The sequence below is a fragment of the Pseudophryne corroboree genome, chromosome 6 (genome assembly GCF_028390025.1).
Source record: "Pseudophryne corroboree isolate aPseCor3 chromosome 6, aPseCor3.hap2, whole genome shotgun sequence".
Lineage (NCBI taxonomy): Eukaryota > Metazoa > Chordata > Amphibia > Anura > Myobatrachidae > Pseudophryne > Pseudophryne corroboree.
The window spans coordinates 79002448-79024598 of record NC_086449.1 but is presented as its reverse complement, the minus strand read 5'-3'; the positions used below and the strand labels follow the sequence as shown (position 1 = coordinate 79024598).

The window sequence follows — 22151 nt, the reverse complement described above, 5'->3', positions numbered from 1 at the left end:
TACATGATAAAGCCGCCAATTCTGACACTCGCCTGGCTGAAGCCAAGGCCAATAACATGACCACTTTCCACGTGAGATATTTCAGATCCACGGTTTTTAGTGGCTCAAACCAATGTGATTTTAAGAAACTCAACATCACGTTGAGATCCCAAGGTGCCACAGGAGGCACAAATGGGGGCTGAATATGCAGCACTCCTTTCACAAACGTCTGAACTTCAGGTACTGAAGCTAGTTCTTTTTGAAAGAAAATCGACAGAGCCGAGATCTGTACTTTAATGGAGCCTAGTTTTAGGCCCATATTCACTCCTGCTTGCAGGAAATGCAGAAATCGACCTAGTCGAAATTCCTCTGTTGGGGCCTTTTTGGCCTCGCACCATGCAACATATTTCCGCCATATGCGGTGATAATGCTTTGCCGTAACATCTTTCCTGGCCTTAATAAGCGTAGGAATGACTTCTTCCGGAATACCCTTTTCCTTCAGGATCCGGTGTTCAACCGCCATGCCGTCAAACGCAGCCGCGGTAAGTCTTGGAACAGACAGGGCCCCTGTTGTAGCAGGTCCTGTCTGAGCGGTAGAGGCCACGGGTCCTCTGAGAGCATCTCTTGAAGTTCTGGGTACCACGCTCGTCTTGGCCAATCCGGAACCACGAGAATGGTGTTTACTCCTCGCTTTCTTATAATTCTCAATACCTTTGGTATGAGAGGCAGAGGAGGGAACACATAAACCGACTGGTACACCCACGGTGTCACTAGAGCGTCCACAGCTATCGCCTGAGGGTCCCTTGACCTGGCGCAATATCTTTTTAACTTTTTGTTGAGGCGGGATGCCATCATGTCCACCTGTGGTTTTTCCCAACGGTTTACCAGCATCTGGAAGACTTCTGGATGAAGTCCCCACTCTCCCGGGTGGAGGTCGTGTCTGCTGAGGAAGTCTGCTTCCCAGTTGTCCGCCCCCGGAATGAACACTGCTGACAGTGCTAGTACATGATTCTCCGCCCATCGGAGAATTCTTGTGGCTTCCGCCATCGCCATCCTGCTTCTTGTGCCGCCCTGTCGATTTACATGGGCGACTGCCGTGATGTTGTCTGACTGGATCAGCACCGGCTGGTGTAGGAGCAGGGATTTTGCTTGACTTAGGGCATTGTAGATGGCCCTTTATTCCAGAATATTTATGTGAAGGGAAGTCTCCTGACTCGACCATAGTCCTTGGAAGTTTCTTCCCTGTGTGACTGCCCCCCCAGCCTCGAAGGCTGGCATCCGTGGTCACCAGGACCCAGTCCTGTATGCCGAACCTGCGGCCCTCTAGAAGATGGGCACTCTGCAGCCACCACAGTAGCGACACCCTGGTTCTTGGAGACAGGGTTATCAAGCGATGCATCTGAAGATGCGATCCGGACCACTGGTCCAACAGGTGCCACTGAAAGATTCTGGCATGGAACCTGCCGAAGGGAATTGCTTCGTAAGAAGCCACCATCTTTCCCAGGACCCGCGTGCAGTGATGCACCGATACCCGTTTTGGTTTCAGGAGGTCTCTGACTAGAGATGACAACTCCCTGGCTTTCTCCTCCGGGAGAAACACCTTTTTCTGGACTGTATCCAGAATCATACCCAGGAACAGTAGCCCTGTCGTCGGAACCAGCTGTGACTTTGGGATATTCAGAATCCAGCCGTGCTGGTGCAGCACCTCCTGAGATAGTGCTACTCCCACCAACAACTGTTCCTTGGACCTCGCTTTTATTAGGAGATCGTCCAAGTACGGGATAATTAAAACTCCCTTTCTTCGAAGGAGTATCATCATTTCCGCCATAACCTTGGTAAATGCCCTCGGTGCCGTGGACAGTCCAAACGGCAGCGTCTGGAATTGGTAATGGCAATCCTGTACCACAAATCTGAGGTACTCCTGGTGAGGATGGTAAATGGGGACATGCAAGTAAGCATCCTTGATGTCCAGGGATACCATGTAATCCCCCTCGTCCAGGCTTGCAATAACCGCCCTGAGCGATTCCATCTTGAACTTGAATTTCTTTATGTATGTGTTCAAGGATTTCAAATTCAGAATGGGTCTCACCGAACCGTCCGGTTTCGGTACCACAAATAGTGTGGAATAATAACCCCGGCCTTGTTGAAGTAGGGGTACCTTGATTATCACCTGCTGAGAATACAGCTTGTGAATTGCCGTTAGCACCGCCTCCCTGTCTGAGGGAGCAATTGGCAAGGCAGATTTTAGGAACCGGTGGGGTGGGGACGCCTCGAATTCCAGCTTGTACCCCTGAGATACTATTTGCAGGATCCAGGGATCCACCTGTGAGCGAACCCACTGATCGCTGAAATTTTTGAGGCGACCCCCCACCGTACCTGGCTCCGCCTGTGGAGCCCCACCGTCATGCGGCGGACTTGGAAGAAGAAGCGGGGGAGGACTTTTGCTCCTGGGAACCTGCTGTTTGTTGCAGCCTTTTTCCCCTACCTCTGCCTCTAGACAGAAAAGACCCGCCTTTTCCACGCCTGTTTTTCTGGGTCCGAAAGGACTGAACCTGATAAAACGGCGCCTTCTTAGGCTGTGAGGGGACATGGGGTAAAAATGCTGACTTCCCAGACGTTGCTGTGGAAACTAGGTCCGAGAGACCATCCCCAAATAATTCCTCACCCTTATAAGGCAACACTTCCATGTGCTTTTTAGAATCTGCATCTCCTGTCCACTGGCGAGTCCATAAGCCTCTCCTAGCAGAAATGGACACTGCACTTACTTTAGATGCCAGTCGGCAGATTTCCCTCTGTGCATCTCTCATATATAAGACTGAATCTTTTATATGGTCTATGGTTAACAGGATCGTGTCTCTGTCTAATGTGTCAATATTTTCTGACAGTTTATCTGACCAAGCAGCGGCAGCACTGCACATCCAAGCTGACGCAATAGCTGGCCTAAGTATAATGCCTGTGTGTGTATATACAGACTTCAGTATCGCCTCCTGCTTTCTATCAGCAGGTTCCTTGAGGGCGGCCGTATCCTGAGACGGTAGTGCCACTTTTTTAGACAAACGTGTGAGCGCTTTATCCACTCTAGGGGGTGTTTCCCAACGTGACCTATCCTCTGGCGGGAAAGGGAACGCCATTAGTACCTTCTTAGGAATTACCAATTTTTTATCAGGGAAAGCCCACGCTTCTTCACACACTTCATTTAATTCATCTGATGGGGGAAAAACTACGGGTAGTTTTTTCTCTCCAAACATAATACCCTTTTTAGTGGTACCAGTAGTTATATCAGAAATGTTTAACACCTCTTTCATTGCCTCAATCATTCAGTGAATGGCCTTAGTGGGCATCAGGTTAGACTCATCGTCGTCGACACTGGCGTCAGTATCAGTGTCGACATCTGGGTCTGCTTGTGGTAGCGGGCGTTTTAAAGCCCCTGACGACCCATGCGACGCCTGGGCAGGCACGAGCTGAGAAGACGGCTGTCCCACATTTGGCATGTCGTCTATTGTCTTATATAGGGAGTCTATACGTGCACTCATTACTTTCCATAAGCTCATCCACTCAGGTGTCTGCCCCGCAGGGGGTGACATCCCTTCTAAAGGCATCTGCTCCGCCTCCACATCATTATCCTCATCAAACATGTCGACACAGCCGTACCGACACACCGCACACACACAAGGAATGCTCCGAATGAGGACAGGACCCACAAAAGCCCTTTGGGGGGACAGAGTGAGAGTATGCCAGCACACACCAGAGCGCTATATAATGCAGGGACTAACTGAGTTATGTCCCCTATAGCTGCTTTTTATATTATATATATGTAATGCGCCCAAATTTAGTGCCCCCCCTCTCTGTTTTTACCCTGTTCTGAAGTGTAGACTGCAGGGGAGAGCCAGGGAGCTTCCTTCCAGCGGATCTGTGAAGGAGAAATGGCGCCAGTGTGTCTGAGGGAGATAGCTCCGCCCCTTTTCCGCGGCCTATTCTCCCGCTTTTTTTCTGGATTCTGGCAGGGGAATTTACCACATATATAGCCTCTAGGGCTATATATTGTGGTATTTTTGCCAGCCAAGGTGTTTTTATTGCAGCTCAGGGCGCCCCCCCCCCAAGCGCCCTGCACCCTCAGTGACCGGAGTGTGAAGTGTGCATGAGGAGCAATGGCGCACAGCTGCAGTGCTGTGCGCTACCTTGGTGAAGACTGATGTCTTCTGCCGCCGTTTTTCCGGACCTCTTCTTGCTTCTGGCTCTGTAAGGGGGACGGCGGCGCGGCTCCCGGACCGAACACCAAGGACTGGGCCTGCGGTCGATCCCTCTGGAGCTAATGGTGTCCAGTAGCCTAAGAAGCCCAATCCGGCTGCAAGCAGGCGAGTTCGCTTCTTCTCCCCTTAGTCCCTCGCTGCAGTGAGCCTGTTGCCAGCAGGTCTCACTGAAAATAAAAAACCTAAAACTATACTTTCTTTCTAAGGGCTCAGGAGAGCCCCTAGTGTGCATCCAACCTCGGCCGGGCACGAAATCTAACTGAGGCTTGGAGGAGGGTCATAGTGGGAGGAGCCAGTGCACACCAGGTAGTCCTAAATCTTTCTAGAGTGCCCAGCCTCCTTCGGAGCCCGCTATTCCCCATGGTCCTTATGGAGTTCCCAGCATCCACTAGGACGTTAGAGAAATTGTAAATTTTGCCAAATCACTCCCTATTACGGGAATCTGGTGCATTAAGCAGACAGGGACATGGGTGAATTACCTAGCGATCATTTCCGGTGTAAGGTCAGTCTCCTGCTTGGTAATACTGGTGCTGAAGTCACTGCCCTTCGTTACCCAGTACGTTTTAATAGTCCTAAAAACAAAAACAGCCAAATATATAATCAGCATCTACCCAATGACTATACGCGCAGAGTTGTACAGGTTGAGTATCCCTTATCCAAAATGCTTAAGACCAGAGGTATTTTGGATATCGGATTTTTCCGTATTTTGGAATAATTAGATACCATAATGAGATATCATGGTGATGGGACCTAAATCTAAGCACAGAATGCATTTATGTTTCATATACACCTTATATACACAGCCTGAAGGTCATTTAATACAATATTATTAATAACTTTGTGTATTAAACAAAGTTTGTGTACATTGAGCCATCAAAAAACAAAGGTTTCACTATCTCACTCTCACTCAAAAAAGTCCGTATTTCGGAATATTTGGATATGGGATACTCAACCTGTATTACAGAATTTCCATCTTGTTTGGCGCCTGAAACTATCTACAGAGGTTCAAGTGATGGCAACATTTATGTAACCACATTAATACCAACAAGAAATTAATTCATATCATAAAGTCTGACGTTTTTCAAACGCAAAACAAGATGTCTAAAAATAACATAAGTTTCTATCGTAATCACTCAAAGCTCAGAAAAAATAATGATTTAAGCTTCAATCACCTTCAGAGGGTTTAAAATAAATGTTATTTTATTTATTTTTTTGGGATGGGGGGGGCGATCTGAGATGGGAATGTTGCCGATAGAGAGAGTCAGGTGGCTTGGTGTAATATTACGTGAGGTTAAGTTTCTATAAATGAAAGCAGAACAGAGTCACGATGCCCCCTGCAGTACAAAATACAGAATGCAGAAACTGGTAAAGGAGAGAAATATTTAACCAAAATCAACGTAAGTGTTCAATTCTGAACTATGATTGACACAATGCAGATGCACAGCTATGTAATAACGGTAATCTACTGAAACCCTACAGGCTCGAGGAGTGATCCTATTTTACAAGAGATTGCAATTTTTCTCTTATTCTAACTTTATTTTCTTGTATCATGAAATCAAAATGGATTTAGCCGGGAATCCTTACCACCAATACACCCACAATACTAATGTTAGGTAAAACAGCAAAGCACAAATATTTAAAGAAAAAAAAAATTATAATTAATATATATATATATATATATATATATATATATATATATGTATATATATATATATATATATATATATATAGTCCCAAGTGCAAGTTGTTATAATAAGATTTTACTTACCGATAAATCTATTTCTCGGAGTCCGTAGTGGATGCTGGGGTTCCTGAAAGGACCATGGGGAATAGCGGCTCCGCAGGAGACAGGGCACAAAAAGTAAAGCTTTTTCCGATCAGGTGGTGTGCACTGGCTCCTCCCCCTATGACCCTCCTCCAGACTCCAGTTAGGTACTGTGCCCGGACGAGCGTACACAATAAGGGAGGATTTTGAATCCCGGGTAAGACTCATACCAGCCACACCAATCACACCGTACAACTTGTGATCTAAACCCAGTTAACAGTATGATAACAGCGGAGCCTCTGAAAGATGGCTTCCTTCAACAATAACCCGAATTAGTTAACAATAACTATGTACAATTTATGCAGATAATCCGCACTTGGGATGGGCGCCCAGCATCCACTACGGACTCCGAGAAATAGATTTATCGGTAAGTAAAATCTTATTTTCTCTATCGTCCTAGTGGATGCTGGGGTTCCTGAAAGGACCATGGGGATTATACCAAAGCTCCCAAACGGGCGGGAGAGTGCGGATGACTCTGCAGCACCGAATGAGAGAACTCCAGGTCCTCCTTAGCCAGAGTATCAAATTTGTAAAATTTTACAAACGTGTTCTCCCCTGACCACGTAGCTGCTCGGCAAAGTTGTAATGCCGAGACCCCTCGGGCAGCCGCCCAAGATGAGCCCACCTTCCTTGTGGAGTGGGCCTTTACAGATTTAGGCTGTGGCAGGCCTGCCACAGAATGTGCAAGTTGGATTGTGCTACAGATCCAACGAGCAATCGTCTGCTTAGACGCAGGAGCACCCATCTTGTTGGGTGCATACAATATAAACAACGAGTCAGATTTTCTGACTCCAGCTGTCCTTGCAATATATATTTTTAATGCTCTGACAACGTCCAGTAACTTGGAGTCCTCCAAGTCACTTGTAGCCGCAGGCACTACAATAGGCTGGTTCAGATGAAATGCTGACACCACCTTAGGGAGAAAATGCGGACGAGTCCGCAGTTCTGCCCTGTCCGAATGGAAAATCAGATATGGGCTTTTGTAAGATAAAGCTGCCAATTCTGACACTCTCCTGGCAGAAGCCAGGGCTAGAAGCATGGTCACTTTCCATGTGAGATATTTCAAATCCACCTTTTTTAGTGGTTCAAACCAATGAGATTTTAGGAAGTCCAAAACCACATTGAGATCCCACGGTGCCACTGGAGGCACCACAGGAGGCTGTATATGCAGCACTCCCTTAACAAAGGTCTGGACTTCAGGGACTGAAGCCAATTCTTTTTGAAAGAAAATCGACAGGGCCGAAATTTGAACCTTAATAGATCCCAATTTGAGACCCATTGACAATCCTGATTGCAGGAAATGTAGGAATCGACCCAGTTGAAATTCCTCCGTCGGAGCACTCCGATCTTCGCACCACGCAACATATTTTCGCCAAATTCGGTGATAATGTTGCACGGTTACTTCCTTCCTTGCTTTAATCAAAGTAGGAATGACTTCTTCCGGCATGCCTTTTTCCTTTAGGATCCGGCGTTCAACCGCCATGCCGTCAAACGCAGCCGCGGTAAGTCTTGAAACAGACAGGGACCCTGCTGAAGCAAGTCCCTCCTTAGAGGTAGAGGCCACGGATCTTCCGTGATCATCTCTTGAAGTTCCGGGTACCAAGTCCTCCTTGGCCAATCCGGAACCACTAGTATCGTTCTTACGCCTCTTTGCCGTATAATTCTCAATACTTTTGGTATGAGAGGCAGAGGAGGAAACACATACACCGACTGGTACACCCAAGGCGTTACCAGCGCGTCCACAGCTATTGCCTGCGGATCTCTTGACCTGGCGCAATACCTGTCCAGTTTTTTGTTGAGGCGAGACGCCATCATGTCCACCATTGGTCTTTCCCAACGGGTTACCAGCATGTGGAAGACTTCTGGATGAAGTCCCCACTCTCCCGGGTGAAGATCGTGTCTGCTGAGGAAGTCTGCTTCCCAGTTGTCCACTCCCGGGATGAACACTGCTGACAGTGCTATCACATGATTCTCTGCCCAGCGAAGAATCCTTGCAGCTTCTGCCATTGCACTCCTGCTTCTTGTGCCGCCCTGTCTGTTCACATGGGCGACTGCCGTGATGTTGTCCGACTGGATCAACACCGGTTTTCCCTGAAGCAGAGGTTCTGCCTGGTTTAGAGCATTGTATATTGCTCTTAGTTCCAGAATGTTTATGTGAAGAGACGTTTCCAGGCTCGTCCATACTCCCTGGAAGTTTCTTCCTTGTGTGACTGCTCCCCAGCCTCTCAGGCTGGCGTCCGTGGTCACCAGGATCCAATCCTGTATGCCGAATCTGCGGCCCTCCAATAGATGAGCACTCTGCAACCACCACAGAAGAGACACCCTTGTCCTTGGAGACAGGGTTATCCGTAGGTGCATCTGAAGATGCGACCCTGACCATTTGTCCAACAGATCCCTTTGGAAAATTCTTGCGTGGAATCTGCCGAATGGAATCGCTTCGTAAGAAGCCACCATTTTTCCCAGGACTCTTGTGCATTGATGTACAGACACCTTTCCTGGTTTTAGGAGGTTCCTGACAAGCTCGGATAACTCCTTGGCTTTTTCCTCCGGGAGAAAAACCTTTTTCTGAACCGTGTCCAGAATCATCCCTAGGAACAGCAGACGAGTTGTCGGCATTAACTGGGATTTTGGAATATTCAGAATCCACCCGTGCTGTTTTAGCACTTCTTGAGACAGTGCTAATCCCATCTCTAGCTGTTCTCTGGACCTCGCCCTTATTAGGAGATCGTCCAAGTATGGGATAATTAATACGCCTTTTCTTCGAAGAAGAATCATCATCTCGGCCATTACCTTTGTAAAGATCCGAGGTGCCGTGGACAATCCGAACGGCAGCGTCTGAAACTGATAGTGACAGTTTTGTACAACGAACCTGAGGTACCCCTGGTGTGAGGGGTAAATTGGAACGTGGAGATACGCATCCTTGATGTCCAAGGATACCATAAAGTCCCCCTCTTCCAGGTTCGCTATCACTTCTCTGAGTGACTCCATTTTGAACTTGAACTTCTTTATGTACAGGTTCAAGGACTTCAGATTTAGAATAGGCCTTACCGAGCCATCCGGCTTCGGTACCACAAAAAGAGTGGAATAATACCCCTTCCCTTGTTGCAGAAGAGGTACCTTGACTATCACCTGCTGAGAGTACAGCTTGTGAATGGCTTCCAACACCGTCTCCCTTTCGGAGGGGGACGTTGGTAAAGCAGACTTCAGGAAACGGCGAGGTGGATCTGTCTCTAATTCCAACCTGTATCCCTGAGATATTATCTGCAGGATCCAGGGATCTACTTGCGAGTGAGCCCACTGCGCGCTGTAATTTTTGAGACGACCCCCCACCGTCCCCGAGTCCGCTTGAGAAGCCCCAGCGTCATGCTGAGGCTTTTGTAGAAGCCGGGGAGGGCTTCTGATCCTGGGAAGGAGCTGCGTGTTGCTGTCTCTTCCCTCGACCTTTGCCTCGTGGCAGATATGAATAGCCCTTTGCTTTCTTATTTTTAAAGGAACGAAAGGGCTGCGGTTGAAAAGTCGGTGCCTTTTTCTGTTGGGGAGTGACTTGAGGTAGAAAGGTGGATTTCCCGGCTGTAGCCGTGGCCACCAAATCTGATAGACCGACTCCAAATAACTCCTCCCCCTTATACGGCAAAACTTCCATATGCCGTTTTGAATCCGCATCGCCTGTCCACTGTCGCGTCCATAAAGCTCTTCTGGCCGAAATGGACATAGCACTTACCCGTGATGCCAGTGTGCATATATCCCTCTGTGCATCACGCATATAAAGAAATGCATCCTTTATTTGTTCTAACGACAGTAAAATATTGTCCCTGTCCAGGGTATCAATATTTTCAATCAGGGACTCTGACCAAACTACCCCCGCACTGCCCATCCAGGCAGTTGCTACAGCTGGTCGTAGTATAACACCTGCATGTGTGTATATACTTTTTTGGATATTTTCCATCCTCCTATCTGATGGATCTTTAAGTGCGGCCGTCTCAGGAGAGGGTAACGCCACTTGTTTAGATAAGCGTGTTAGCGCCTTGTCCACCCTAGGAGGTGTTTCCCAGCGCTCCCTAACCTCTGGCGGGAAAGGGTATAATGCCAATAATTTCTTTGAAATTATCAGCTTTTTATCAGGGGCAACCCACGCTTCATTACACACGTCATTTAGTTCTTCTGATTCAGGAAAAACTATAGGTAGTTTTTTCATACCCCACATAATACCCTGTTTAGTGGTACCTGTAGTATCAGCTAAATGTAACGCCTCCTTCATTGCCAAAATCATATAACGTGTGGCCCTACTGGAAAATACGGTTGATTCGTCACCGTCACCACTGGAGTCATCGCCTGTGTCTGGGTCTGTGTCGACCGACTGAGGCAAAGGGCGTTTCACAGCCCCTGACGGTGTTTGAGTCGCCTGGACAGGCACTAATTGATTGTCCGGCCGTCTCATGTCGTCAAACGACTGCTTTAGCGTGTTGACACTATCCCGTAGTTCCATAAATAAAGGCATCCATTCTGGTGTCGACCCCCTAGGAGGTGACATCCCCATATTTGGCAATTGCTCCGCCTCCACACCAATATCGTCCTCATACATGTCGACACACACGTACCGACACACAGCAGACACACAGGGAATGCTCCTAATGAAGACAGGACCCACTAGCCCTTTGGGGAGACAGAGGGAGAGTTTGCCAGCACACACCAAAAGCGCTATATATATATCAGGGATAGCCTTATAATAAGTGCTCCCCTATAGCTGCTTTGTTATATCAAAATATCGCCATAAATGTGCCCCCCCCTCTCTGTTTTACCCTGTTTCTGTAGTGCAGTGCAGGGGAGAGACTTGGGAGCCGTCCTGACCAGCGGAGCTGTGAGAGGAAATGGCGCCGTGTGCTGAGGAGATAGGCCCCGCCCCTTTTCCGGCGGGCTCGTCTCCCGCTATTTAGAGAAATCAGGCAGGGGTTAAATATCTCCATATAGCCTCTAGGGCTATATGTGAGGTATTTTTAGCCTTTATAGGTACTCATTTGCCTCCCAGGGCGCCCCCCTCCCAGCGCCCTGCACCCTCAGTGACTGCCGTGTGAAGTGTGCTGAGAGGAAAATGGCGCACAGCTGCAGTGCTGTGCGCTACCTTTAGAAGACTGCAGGAGTCTTCAGCCGCCGATTCTGGACCTCTTCTGACTTCAGCATCTGCAAGGGGGCCGGCGGCGCGGCTCCGGTGACCATCCAGGCTGTACCTGTGATCGTCCCTCTGGAGCTTGATGTCCAGTAGCCAAGAAGCCAATCCATCCTGCACGCAGGTGAGTTGACTCCTTCTCCCCTCAGTCCCTCGCTGCAGTGATCCTGTTGCCAGCAGGAATCACTGTAAAATAAAAAACCTAGCTAAACTTTCTCTAAGCAGCTCTTTAGGAGAGCCACCTAGATTGCACCCTTCTCGGCCGGGCACAAAAATCTAACTGGAGTCTGGAGGAGGGTCATAGGGGGAGGAGCCAGTGCACACCACCTGATCGGAAAAAGCTTTACTTTTTGTGCCCTGTCTCCTGCGGAGCCGCTATTCCCCATGGTCCTTTCAGGAACCCCAGCATCCACTAGGACGATAGAGAAAAACTAAAAAAAATTCTCTCCCTCTAGCCATCCATCCCTCTCTCTCCCTCTCCCATCCCCCCTCTCTCTCTCTCCCTCCCCCTCCCCCTCTCTATCTGTTCACACAATTTGTTTAAGCTGGACACACTACACAATTTGTCATGTAAACATGGTATCTGTGACCACTATGCATGACCATCATGTAGTGTGTGTACAATTCGTGTTTGATGAGTTGTGTGGTTGCATCATCCCACCTTGTATACTGCAAATCATAGGGGACAATACAACATACATTACATAGTTACATTAATCATTAACGATATATTGGTCCATTGCACGCCAGATGTGATATATCGATACACTGTATCGCCCCAACGCTGAAGAAATCAGGACTCTTCATAGGCATCAATCAAGTAAAGTCCACCTGTCTACATTTAAAGCATTTGAATTACAATACTTTCATAATAAACAGCTGTCTGTGATAAGTCCCACAGTGAGCTAATGCATTTCCAAGCAAAAGCTTCATCATGATCATCAAAGGACATTCAAAGCAAGTTCGAGAAATCACTGCAAATAATCAATCACATAGAAGTGAATCAATTAAATTAAATGAAGACCATATATGGCACAACTGTAAATTTATCTAGAACAGGTTGTCTTCTAAAAACAGCATGCAGCAAGAAGGGCACTTGTCTGTGTAGCCACAATGAGGCCCACGGTGACGACAGTATTCCTTGGCTGACTAAGAGCCTTTTTAGCCTCAATGGTGGGAACTACGTTTGATGCAAACCTAATAGGCCCTGCACACTGGCCGATTGGTTTGAAAGATATGAACGATCTCGTTCATAAATGAACGAGAACTCGTTCATATCTTTCAGTGTGGAGTCTCCAGCGATGAACGATGCGCGGCCCCGCGCTCGTTCATCGCTGGTCCCCCGTCGGCTGTGCATGCAGGCCAATATGGACGATCTCCAATCGCATGCAGGCCAATATGGACGATCAATGGAGCCGCGTGACGGGGGCAGTGAAGAAACTTCACTCCCCCCGTCACTGCCACCCCCGCCGCCGGGTCGCTCGTCGGCCGTATCCTCCGTCGGGCAGCTCGGCGGCGGATCGGCCAGTGTGTAGGGCCCTTAACACTGCCCATTATACCAAGAACCCTGTCCCTACTGTAAAGAGCAGTGGTGAGAAAATACTGTTGTAGGAATTATTCTATGTTTCATGAGGCCTGCGCAGCATTACAAAACTGAACGAATTTCTAAGCAAATTAATTTTCTATTCCATGATTTAAGAAAATAAATGTAAAAACATACCAAGAGGGTGAAAACGTTTTATAGCCACTGTTCCCAAACGCGCTCCTCAAGGCACCCCAACGGTCCTGGTTTTAAATGTATCCATGCTTGGCCACAGGTGACTTAATTAGCACCTCAGTCAATTTGATTTAACCATCTGTGCTGAGCCATGGATATACCTAAAACCTGGACTGTCGGGGTGCCTTGAGGAACCTCTGGCTTAACACCATGTTAAGCAGAGTAGAAGTGTGAACGAAAAACTTGCAATTTATCCTTAAAGAAGAAAAGTAACCTCCAAAACTTTCCTGTGCTGTGCATAGAGCCGGGACACCAGCTGTATATTATATATTGTTTTTTGGTTATCCCCGGTGGGGACTATGACCAGACTCCGAGATAATGCACTCCCTATTGTAAATGTTAGTGTAGAGTTCTGTCACCATATAAAACGCGGCTTTAGTGTTTTCATACAGGTCACAGAAATACAAGACAATGTATAATATCCACAATAATAATTACACAACAAAATAAATCCAGATAGCGTACAAGTTTCCTAATGAACAATGAAGTGATCAGAACTCACTGATTACAATGGAGCATGTCTGAGTGGTTTACAAATGTATCTTGTGCATTATAAAATAAGATTTTACTTACCGGTAAATCTATTTCTCGTAGTCCGTAGTGGATGCTGGGGACTCCGTAAGGACCATGGGGAATAGACGGGCTCCGCAGGAGACAGGGCACTCTAAGAAAGAATTCGGAATACTGGTGTGCACTGGCTCCTCCCTCTATGTCCCTCCTCCAGACCTCAGTTAAGGAAACTGTGCCCGGAAGAGCTGACAGTCCAAGGAAAGGATTTTGGAATCCAGGGTAAGACTCATACCAGCCACACCAATCACACCGTATAACTCGTGATAAACTTACCCAGTTAACAGCATGAACAACAATAGAGCATCAGATAACCCTGATGCAACCATAACATAACCCTTATTTAAGCAATAACTATATACAAGTATTGCAGAAGAAGTCCGCACTTGGGACGGGCGCCCAGCATCCACTACGGACTACGAGAAATAGATTTACCGGTAAGTAAAATCTTATTTTCTCTAACGTCCTAGTGGATGCTGGGGACTCCGTAAGGACCATGGGGATTATACTAAAGCTCCCAAACGGGCGGGAGAGTGCGGATGACTCTGCAGCACCGAATGAGCAAACACAAGGTCCTCCTCAGCCAGGGTATCAAACTTGTAGAACTTTGCAAAGGTGTTTGAACCTGACCAAGTAGCCGCTCGGCAAAGCTGTAATGCCGAGACCCCTCGGGCAGCCGCCTAAGAAAAGCCCACCTTCCTAGTGGAATGGGCTTTTACTGATTTTGGAAGCGGCAAGCCAGCCGCAGAATGAGCCTGCTGAATCGTGTTACAGATCCAGCGAGCAATAGTTTGCTTTGAAGCAGGAGCACCCAGCTTGTTGGATGCATGCAGGATAAACAACGACTCAGTTTTCTGACTCTAGCCGTTCTGGCTACATAAACCTTCAAAGCCCTGACTACATCTAGTAACTCGGAATCCTCCAAGTCACGAGTAGCCACAGGCACCACAATAGGTTGGTTCATATGAAAATAAGACACCACTTTTGGCAGAAATTGTGGACGAGTCCGCAATTCTGTCCTGTCCATATGGAAAACCAGATAGGGGCTTTTATGTGACAAAGCCGCCAATTCTGACACACGCCTAGCCGAAGCCAAGGCTAATAGCATGACCACCTTCCACGTGAGATATTTTAACTCCACGGTTTTAAGTGGCTCAAACCAGTGTGATTTCAGGAAACTCAACACCACGTTAAGATCCCAAGGTGCCACTAGAGGCACAAACGGGGCTGAATATGCAGCACTCCCTTTACAAACGTCTGAACTTCAGGAAGAGAAGTCAGTTCTTTTTGAAAGAAAATGGATAGGGCCGAAATCTGGACCTTAATGGACCCCAATTTAAGGCCCAAAGTCACTCCCGACTGTAGGAAGTGAAGGAAACGGCCCAGCTGGAATACCTCTGTAGGGGCATTCCTGGCCTCGCACCAAGCAACATATTTTCGCCATATACGGTGATAATGTTTAGCCGTCACGTCCTTCCTAGCCTTTATTAGCGTAGGAATAACCTCATCCGGAATCCCTTTTTCTGCTAGGATCCGGCGTTCAACCGCCATGCCGTCAAACGCAGCCGCGGTAAGTCTTGGAACAGACAGGGCCCCTGCTGCAACAGATCCTGCCTTAGAGGCAGAGGCCATGGGTCCCCTGTGAGCATTTCTTGCAGATCTGGATACCAAGTCCTTCTTGGCCAATCCGGAACAATGAGTATTGTTCTCACTCCTCTTTTTCTTATGATTTTCAGCACCTTGGGTATGAGAGGAAGAGAAGGAAACACATAAACCGACTGGAACACCCACGGTGTCACCAGTGCGTCTACAGCTATCGCCTGAGGGTCTCTTGACCTGGCGCAATACCTCTGTAGCTTTTTGTTGAGGCGAGACGCCATCATGTCCACCTGTGGCAGTTCCCAACAACTTGTAATCTGTGTGAAGACTTCTTGATGAAGTCCCCACTCTCCCGGGTGGAGGTCGTGCCTGCTGAGGAAGTCTGCTTCCCAGTTGTCCACTCCCGGAATGAACACTGCCGACAGTGCTTTTACGTGATTCTCCGCCCAGCGAAGAATTCTGGTGGCTTCCGCCATCGCCACCCTGGCGGTTTACATGAGCCACTGCGGTGATGTTGTCTGACTGAATCAGCACCGGTTGGTTGCGAAGCAGAGGCTCTGCTTGACTTAGGGCGTTGTATATGGCCCTTAGTTCCAGAATATTGATGTGCAGACAAGTCTCCTGACTTGACCACAGACCCTGGAAATTTCTTCCCTGTGTGACTGCCCCCCACCCTCGGAGGCTTGCATCCGTGGTCACCAGGACCCAGTCCTGAATGCCGAACCTGCGACCCTCGAGAAGGTGAGCACTCTGCAGCCCCCACAGAAGAGACACCCTGGCCCTGGGGGATAGGGTGATCAGCCGCTGCATATGAAGATGCGATCCGGACCACTTGTCCAACAGATCCCACTAAAAAGTCCTCGCATGGAACCTGCCGAAGAGAATGGCTTCGTATGACGCCACCATCTTTCCCAGGACTCGCGTGCATTGATGCACAGACACCTGTTTTGGTTTTAAGAGGTCTCTGACCAGAGTCATGAGCTCCTGAGCCTTCTCCACCGGGAGAAAAACCTTCTTCTGGTCTGTGTCCAGAATCATGCCCAGGAAGGGCAGACGCGTCGTAGGAATCAGCTGCGACTTTGGAATATTCAGAATCCATCCGTGCTGTTGCAACACTTCCCGAGAGTGTGCTACGCTGATCAGCAACTGCTCTCTGGACCTCGCCTTTATGAGGAGATCGTCCAAGTATGGGATAATTGTGACTCCTTGCTTTCGCAGAAGCACCATCATTTCTGCCATTACCTTGGTAAATATTCTCGGTGCCGTGGACAGACCAAACGGCAACGTCTGGAATTGGTAATGACAGTCCTGTACCACAAATCTGAGGTACTCCTGATGAGGTGGATAAATGGGGACATGCAGGTAAGCATCCTTTATGTCCAGAGACACCATAAAATCCCCCTCTTCCAGGCTTGCAATGACCGCTCTGAGCGATTCCATCTTGAACTTGAACCTTTTCAGGTAAATGTTCAGGGATTTTAAATTCAATATGGGTCTGACCGAACCGTCCGGTTTCGGTACCACAAACATTGTGGAATAGTAACCCCTTCCCTGTTGCAGGAGGGGAACCTTCACCACCACCTGCTGGAGATATAATTTGTGAATTGCCGCTAACACTATTTCCCTCTCTATGGGGGAAGCTGGCAGGGCGATTTGAGGTAACGGTGAGGGGGCATCACTTCGAATTCCAGCTTGTATCCCCGAGATACAATCTGTATAGCCCAGGGATCCACCCGTGAGCGAACCCACTGGTGGCTGAAATTTCGGAGACGTGCCCCCACCGATCCTGGCTCCACCTGTGGAGCCCCAGTGTCATGCGGTGGATTTAGTGGAAGCCGGGGAGGACTTCTGTTCCTGGGAACTAGCTGTATTGTGCAGCTTCTTTCCTCTACCCCTGCCTCTGGCAAGAAAGGACGCACCTCGGACTTTCTTGCCTCTTTGTGATTGAAAAGACTGCATTTGGTAATATGGTGCTTTCTTAGGTTGTGAGGGAATATATGGCAAAAAATTTGACTTCCCAGACGTAGCTGTGGAAACTAGGTCCGAGAGACCGTCACCAAACAATTCCTCACCCTTATAAGGTAAAACCTCCATGTGCCTTTTTGAGTCGGCATCACCTGTCCATTGCTGAGTCCACAGGACCCTTCTGGCAGAAATCGACATTGCATTTATTCTAGAGCCCAGTAGGCTAATGTCTCTCTGGGCATCTCTCGTATATAGGACAGCGTCTTTTATATGCCCCAGGGTCAGTAATATAGTATCCTTGTCCAAGGTATCAAGTTCCTCAAATAAAGTATCTGTCCATGCTGCTACAGCACTACACATCCAGGCCGACGCAATTGCCCGCCTTAGTATGGTACCTGAATGTGTATAAACGGACTTCAGTATACCTTCCTGCTTTCTATCTGCAGGATCTTTTAAGGTGGCCGTATCCTGTGACGGCAGGGCTACCTTCTTAGATAAGCGTGTCAAAGCTTTGTCTACCCTAGGGGAGGATTCTCAGCGTAACCTGTCCGCTGGCGGGAAAGTATACGCCATAAGCAACCGTTTGGAAATCTGCATTTTCCTATCTGGAGATTCCCAAGCTTTTTCACATAGCTCATTTAACTCATGTGAAGGGGGAAAGGTCACCTCATGCCTTTTTTCCCCAAACATATAAACCCTCTTGTCAGGGACTGGGTTTTCCTCTGAGATATGCAATACATCCTTCATTGCTATAATCATGTAGCGGATGGCTTTAGTCATTTTAGGCTGCAACTTTGCATCATCGCCATCGACACTGGAGTCAGAATCCGTGTCGATATCTGTGTCAACAATTTTGGATAGTGGGCGCTTCTGAGACCCTGACGGCCTCTGCGCTGTAGGATCAGGCATGGGTTGAGACCCTGACTGTCCCAAGGCTTCAGCTTTATCCAACCTTTTATGCAAGGAAATAACATTATCATTTAAAACCTTCCACATATCCCTCCAATCGGGCGTCGGCGGCGATCCCACATTCATTTGTACCTGCTCTGCTTCCACATAGCCTTCCTCGTCAAACATGCCGACACAAGCGTACCGACACACCACACACACAGGGGATGCTCTATTTGAGGACAGAACCCCCACAAGGCCTTTTGGAGAGAGAGAGAGAGAGAGAGAGAGAGAGAGAGAGAGAGAGAGAGAGAGAGAGAGAATGCCAGCACACACCCCAGCGCTATATGACCCAGGAATTACACAGTAACTTAGTGTTTACCCAGTAGCTGCTGTAAACACTGATTTTGCGCTAAATTTATGTGCCCCCCCTTCTCTTTTTACCCTCTTTCTACCGTGAGTCTGCAGGGGAGAGCCTGGGGAGCGTCCTCTCAGCGGAGCTGTGGAGAGAAAATGGCGCTGGTGAGTGCTGAGGAAGAAGCCCCGCCCCCTCAGCGGCGGGCTTCTGTCCCGCGATTTTGTGTAAAATAATGGCGGGGGCTCATGCATACATACAGTGCCCAACTGTATATATGCTACTTTTGCCAAGAGGTACCTAATTGCTGCCCAGGGCGCCCCCCCCCCCCTGCGCCCTACAGTGACCGGAGTGTGTGGGTTTAATGTGGGAGCAATGGCGCACAGCTACAGTGCTGTGCGCTACCTCATATGAAGACTGGAGTCTTCTGCCGCCGCTTTTGACGTCTTCTTGCTTCTCACGCCGGCTTCTGGCTCTGCGAGGGGGACGGTGGCGCGGCTCTGGGATCGGACGACCAAGGGTGCGTTCCTGTGTTCGATCCCTCTGGAGCTAATGGTGTCCAGTAGCCTAAGAAGCAGGACCTATCCGCAGTTAGTAGGGCTGCTTCTCTCCCCTCAGTCCCACGTAGCAGAGAGTCTGTTGCCAACAGATCTATCTGAAAATAAAAAAAAATCCTAACAAAATACTTTCTATTTAGCAAGCTCAGGAGAGCTCACTAAGGTGCACCCAGCTCGTCCGGGCACAGATTCAAACTGAGGTCTGGAGGAGGGACATAGAGGGAGGAGCCAGTGCACACCAGTATTCCTAATTCTTTCTTAGAGTGCCCTGTCTAATGCGGAGCCCGTCTATTCCCCATGGTCCTTTCGGAGTCCCCAGCATCCACTAGGACGTCAGAGAAAACAGCAATGGCAACTTTACTGGATTGTAAACTCTTATTAGTGCCATAAAGACCTTCACTGGCTTCCCTTCCTTTCAGAATCCATTTCAATCTTCTCACACTCACTTACAAAGCCATCACCCACTCCTCTCCCATTCACAACTCTGACCTTATCTCCCTTTAGACTCCCACCCATCCTCTCTGCTCTGCTAATGCACACTGTCTCCTGTCTACTGATTACTTCCTCCCACTCCTATCTCCAAGATTTTTCACGTGCAGCTCCCTTTCTCTGGAATTCTCTACCTCTCCCCCTCAGACTCTCCACCTCTCTACAATACTTCAAACGGGCTCTCAAGACCCACTTCTTCACCAAACCCAGCCAAATCTCATCCTAACACACTGTTCCACGCTCTCTGTGTACCCCATCTGTGTCACCCCTGTCTGTCTACCTCTCCCCTTTAGAATGTAAGCTCTCACGAGTAGGGCCATTCTCCATCATGTGCTATCCTTTTTTCTTACTTTAACCACTTGTCTGGCATGGTCGCATCAGATGCAACCAAGCCTGCAAGTGCTCTATCTGACCAAGTCACACAACATGTGACCAGTCATATAGAGTGTTAGCCGCTGGGGAGAGTAAATGAACCCTCCCAAGCCACCCCAGACCCCCCCTCCAGTATACCTGCAGGCTGCCCCGGCTTTCAAAATGAAAGCCACGATGTTCCGATGGTCGCAATGTTTCCGAACAATGTTTCGATGTTTGGGGGGAATATTTTTGCAAACAAAAAATTAAAAAAAATGTAAAAAAATAAGAATTTACTCACCGGTAATTCTATTTCTCGTAATCCGTAGTGGATGCTGGGTACTCCGTAAGGACCATGGGGAATAGACAGGCTCCGCAGGAGACTGGGCACTCTAAAAGAAAGATTAGGTACTATCTGGTGTGCACTGGCTCCTCCCTCTATGCCCCTCCTCCAGACCTCAGTAAGGGAAACTGTGCCCGGAAGAGCTGACACTACAAGGAAAGGATTTGGAATCCAGGGTAAGACTCATACCAGCCACACCGTACAACTTGTGATAACTATACCCAGTTAACAGTATGAACAACAAATGAGCCTCATTAACAGATGGCTCATAACAAAACCCTTTAGTTAAGCAATAACTATATACACGTATTGCAGAGAGTCCGCACTTGGGACGGGCTCCCAGCATCCACTACGGACTACGAGAAATAGAATTACCGGTGAGTAAATTCTTATTTTCTCTGACGTCCTAGTGGATGCTGGGTACTCCGTAAGGACCATGGGGATTATACCAAAGCTCCCAAACGGGCGGGAGCGTGCGGATGACTCTGCAGCACTGCATGAGCAAACTCAAGGTCCTCCTCAGCCAGCGTATCAAACTTGTAGAATTTTGCAAACGTGTTTGACCCCGACCAGGTAGCAGCTCGGCAAAGTTGTAATGCCGAGACCCCTTGGGCAGCCGCCCAAGAAGAGCCCCCTTCCTCGTGGAATGGGCTTTCACTGATTTAGGATGCGGCAGTCCAGCCGCAGAATGTGCAAGTTGAATCGTGCTACAGATCCAGCGAGCAATAGTCTGCTTAGAAGCAGGAGCACCCAGCTTGTTGGGTGCATGCAGGATAACAGCGAGTCAGTATTTCTGACTCTAGCCGTCCTGGAAACATAGATTTTCAGGGCCCGGACTACATCCAGCAACTTGGAGGCCTCCAAGTCCCGAGTAGCCACAGGCACCACAATAGGTTGGTTCAAATGAAACGCTGATACCACCTTAGGGAGAAATTGGGGATGAATCCTCAATTCTGCCCTGTCCCTATGGAAGATCAGATAAGGGCTTTCACATGACAAAGCCGCCAATTCTGACACACGCCTAGCCGAAGCCAAGGCCAAATATATATGACCACTTTCCACGTGAGATACTTCAACTCCACGTTCTGAAGTGGCTCAAAACAATGTGATTTTAGGAAAACCAACACTACGTTGAGATCCCAAGGTGCCACTGGAGGCACAAAAAGGGGGCTGAATATGCAGCACTTCCTTAACAACGTCTGAACTTCAGGCAGCGCCTTTCCAAGCCTTTAACAGCGTAGGAATCACTTCATCTGGAACGCCCTTTTCCGTTAGGATCCGGCGTTCAACCGCCAAGCCTTCAAACGCATCCGCGGTAAGTCTTGGAACAGACAGGGCCCCTGCAGTAACAGGTCCTGTCTGAGAGACAGAGGCCATGGGTCCTCCGAGATCATTTCTTGTAGTTCTGGGTACCAAGTTCTTCTTGGCCAATCCGGAACTACGAGTATATTTCTTACTCCTCTCACTTACTATCCTCAGTACCTTGGATATGAGAGGAAGAGAAGGGAACACAAAAACCGACTGGTACACCCACGGTGTCACTAGTGCGTCCACAGCTATCGCCTGAGGGTCTCTTGACCTGGCGCAATACTTTTTTAGCTTTTTGTTGAGGCGGGACGCCATCATGTCCACCTGTGGCCGTTCCCAACAGTTCACAATCTGCGTGAAGACTTCTGGATGAAGTCCCCACTCTCCCGGGTGGAGGTCGTGCCTGCTGAGGAAGTCTGCTTCCTAGTTTTCCACACCCGGAATGAACACTGCTGACAGTGTTAGCACATGATACTCCGCCCATCGGAGAATCCTTGTGGCTTCTGCCAACGCCATCCTGCTTCTTGTGCCGCCTTGTCGGTTTACATGGGCGACAGCTGTGATGTTGTCTGACTGAATCAGCACCGGCTGGTTTTGAAGCAGGGGTTCTGCTTGCCTTAGGGCATTGTAAATGGCCCTTAGGTCCAGAATATTTATGTGTTGGGAAGTCTCCTGACTCGACCATTGTCCTCGGAAATTTCTTCCCTGAGTGACTGCTCCCCCACCTCGGAGGC

General features: G+C 48.5%; 1 protein-coding gene across 1 annotated transcript in view; it reads right to left on the bottom strand.

Annotated features, from left to right (window-relative positions):
* Positions 1–22151, bottom strand: part of FARSA (phenylalanyl-tRNA synthetase subunit alpha) — a 74437-nt gene that overhangs the window by 24547 nt on the left and 27739 nt on the right. Inside the window, exon 5 of the mRNA XM_063931267.1 lies at positions 4709–4801. Within this exon, the coding sequence (XP_063787337.1) occupies positions 4709–4801 (93 nt within the window). The remainder of the gene's footprint in view (positions 1–4708; positions 4802–22151) is intronic.